At 36.3% G+C, this 1362-nt stretch overlaps 1 protein-coding gene across 1 annotated transcript; it reads right to left on the reverse strand.

The window, feature by feature from the left end:
- Nucleotides 1-7: 7 nt before the first annotated feature.
- Nucleotides 8-1354, reverse strand: LOC128251365 (uncharacterized transporter slc-17.2-like; the record flags this gene model as incomplete). Its single annotated transcript, XM_052978229.1, has 1 exon — nucleotides 8-1354. A coding segment is annotated over exon 1 (1032 nt), but the record flags the coding sequence as incomplete, so codon positions are not given.
- Nucleotides 1355-1362: the final 8 nt, after the last annotated feature.

The raw sequence follows: 1362 nt of genomic DNA on the forward strand, positions 1-1362 counted from the left end.
ATAAAACTCGAACAGAACGAGTTGACAGGTATTTCTTTAAACGTAAAATATCAGCAAATTTTCCACACAACGGTAGAGCAATCGTTTGTGCAACCGCTGGGGCTGATGACATTAAACCGTTTGAGGTTGCATCAACGTTTAAGGCACCCTTCACATATATAGGTAGCAACACCTGGAAGGACAAATCTGTCCAACTATGAGCGAACCAGCCAAAGTTAATGGCCCAAACTGCAGGTGAAGAAAGCAGTTGTCTCCATGGTACATTTTTAACTACTTTCTCACTTTTTATAGTTCTGTTTAGATAAGAACGTTCTTCTTTGCTGATAGTGGGATGGACGTCTGGATTATCATAAACAACATAAAACCACAAACAACTAAACACTAACGATATCCCACCAAATATATAGAATATAGAACCCCATCTGTTATCAAAGCCATAAACACAAAGAAGACCAGATATTGAAAGACATACAACAGTACCTAAATGTTGGCCACCAAATGCAAACCCAATCAATGAACTAAGTTCCTTTGGAGGGGCCCAACGTCCAAACAAGGACTGAACTGATGGGAATATCGGTCCTGATGCCATACCTGTTAATATCCTTAGAACAAGCGTAAAGTAACCACTAATTCGCGATAAACTTGGGTGAAGAATGGTCAAAATGGATGCTAAGAGAAGTGAAGTTCCGAGAACTCTTTTCCCACCATATCTATCTGCCAATACACCACCTAAAATATTAGCTCCTATATATCCATAGAAATACCCAGCCAACATGTTTGCTTGTAACGTGTCGCTCCATTCGAATTCTCCATCAAAATTTCCATTAATTGAATCATTACCAAAATCAGAACAATGCTGGTTATCAGCTGTAAAGTTAACACCCTCATTTGTATGATTGCGTGCTTTTAACATGCAGACAAAAGCCATGCTTAGATCAACTCTTAATGTTTGCATCAAAATAAAAGCAATTGCGCACGAATAGCTTAATCTCCATCGACATGAAAGGTAACGCTTAAGATAATTGGTAAATTTAGACATTTTCTATAACTTCAATTTCTACCGATTCTCACAATATTTTGCTTTATTTTCGAAAGTATATTAATTACTGAATTATTTAAGTCTTAAAGGCAGTTGCAATTTTAAGAACTTATTTGTTTCCTTTGTTCAGCTTGATTTAATGAAATAGATTATTCTCGTTTGGTATTAAGTGTAGATTAAGACTGGATGAATTATGATCACTGGAGGTTATGATGAGGACGTCTTTGGTGTCTTCATATTTCAGAGAAAGTTGGTACAGTGTATTATCGATAAGCATGGACGTCTTTTATCAACGAATATAAAACCATGAATTGATAAATGAT

This window comes from Octopus bimaculoides, unplaced genomic scaffold (genome assembly GCF_001194135.2).
Source record: "Octopus bimaculoides isolate UCB-OBI-ISO-001 unplaced genomic scaffold, ASM119413v2 Scaffold_298628, whole genome shotgun sequence".
NCBI classification, from domain to species: Eukaryota; Metazoa; Mollusca; class Cephalopoda; order Octopoda; family Octopodidae; genus Octopus; species Octopus bimaculoides.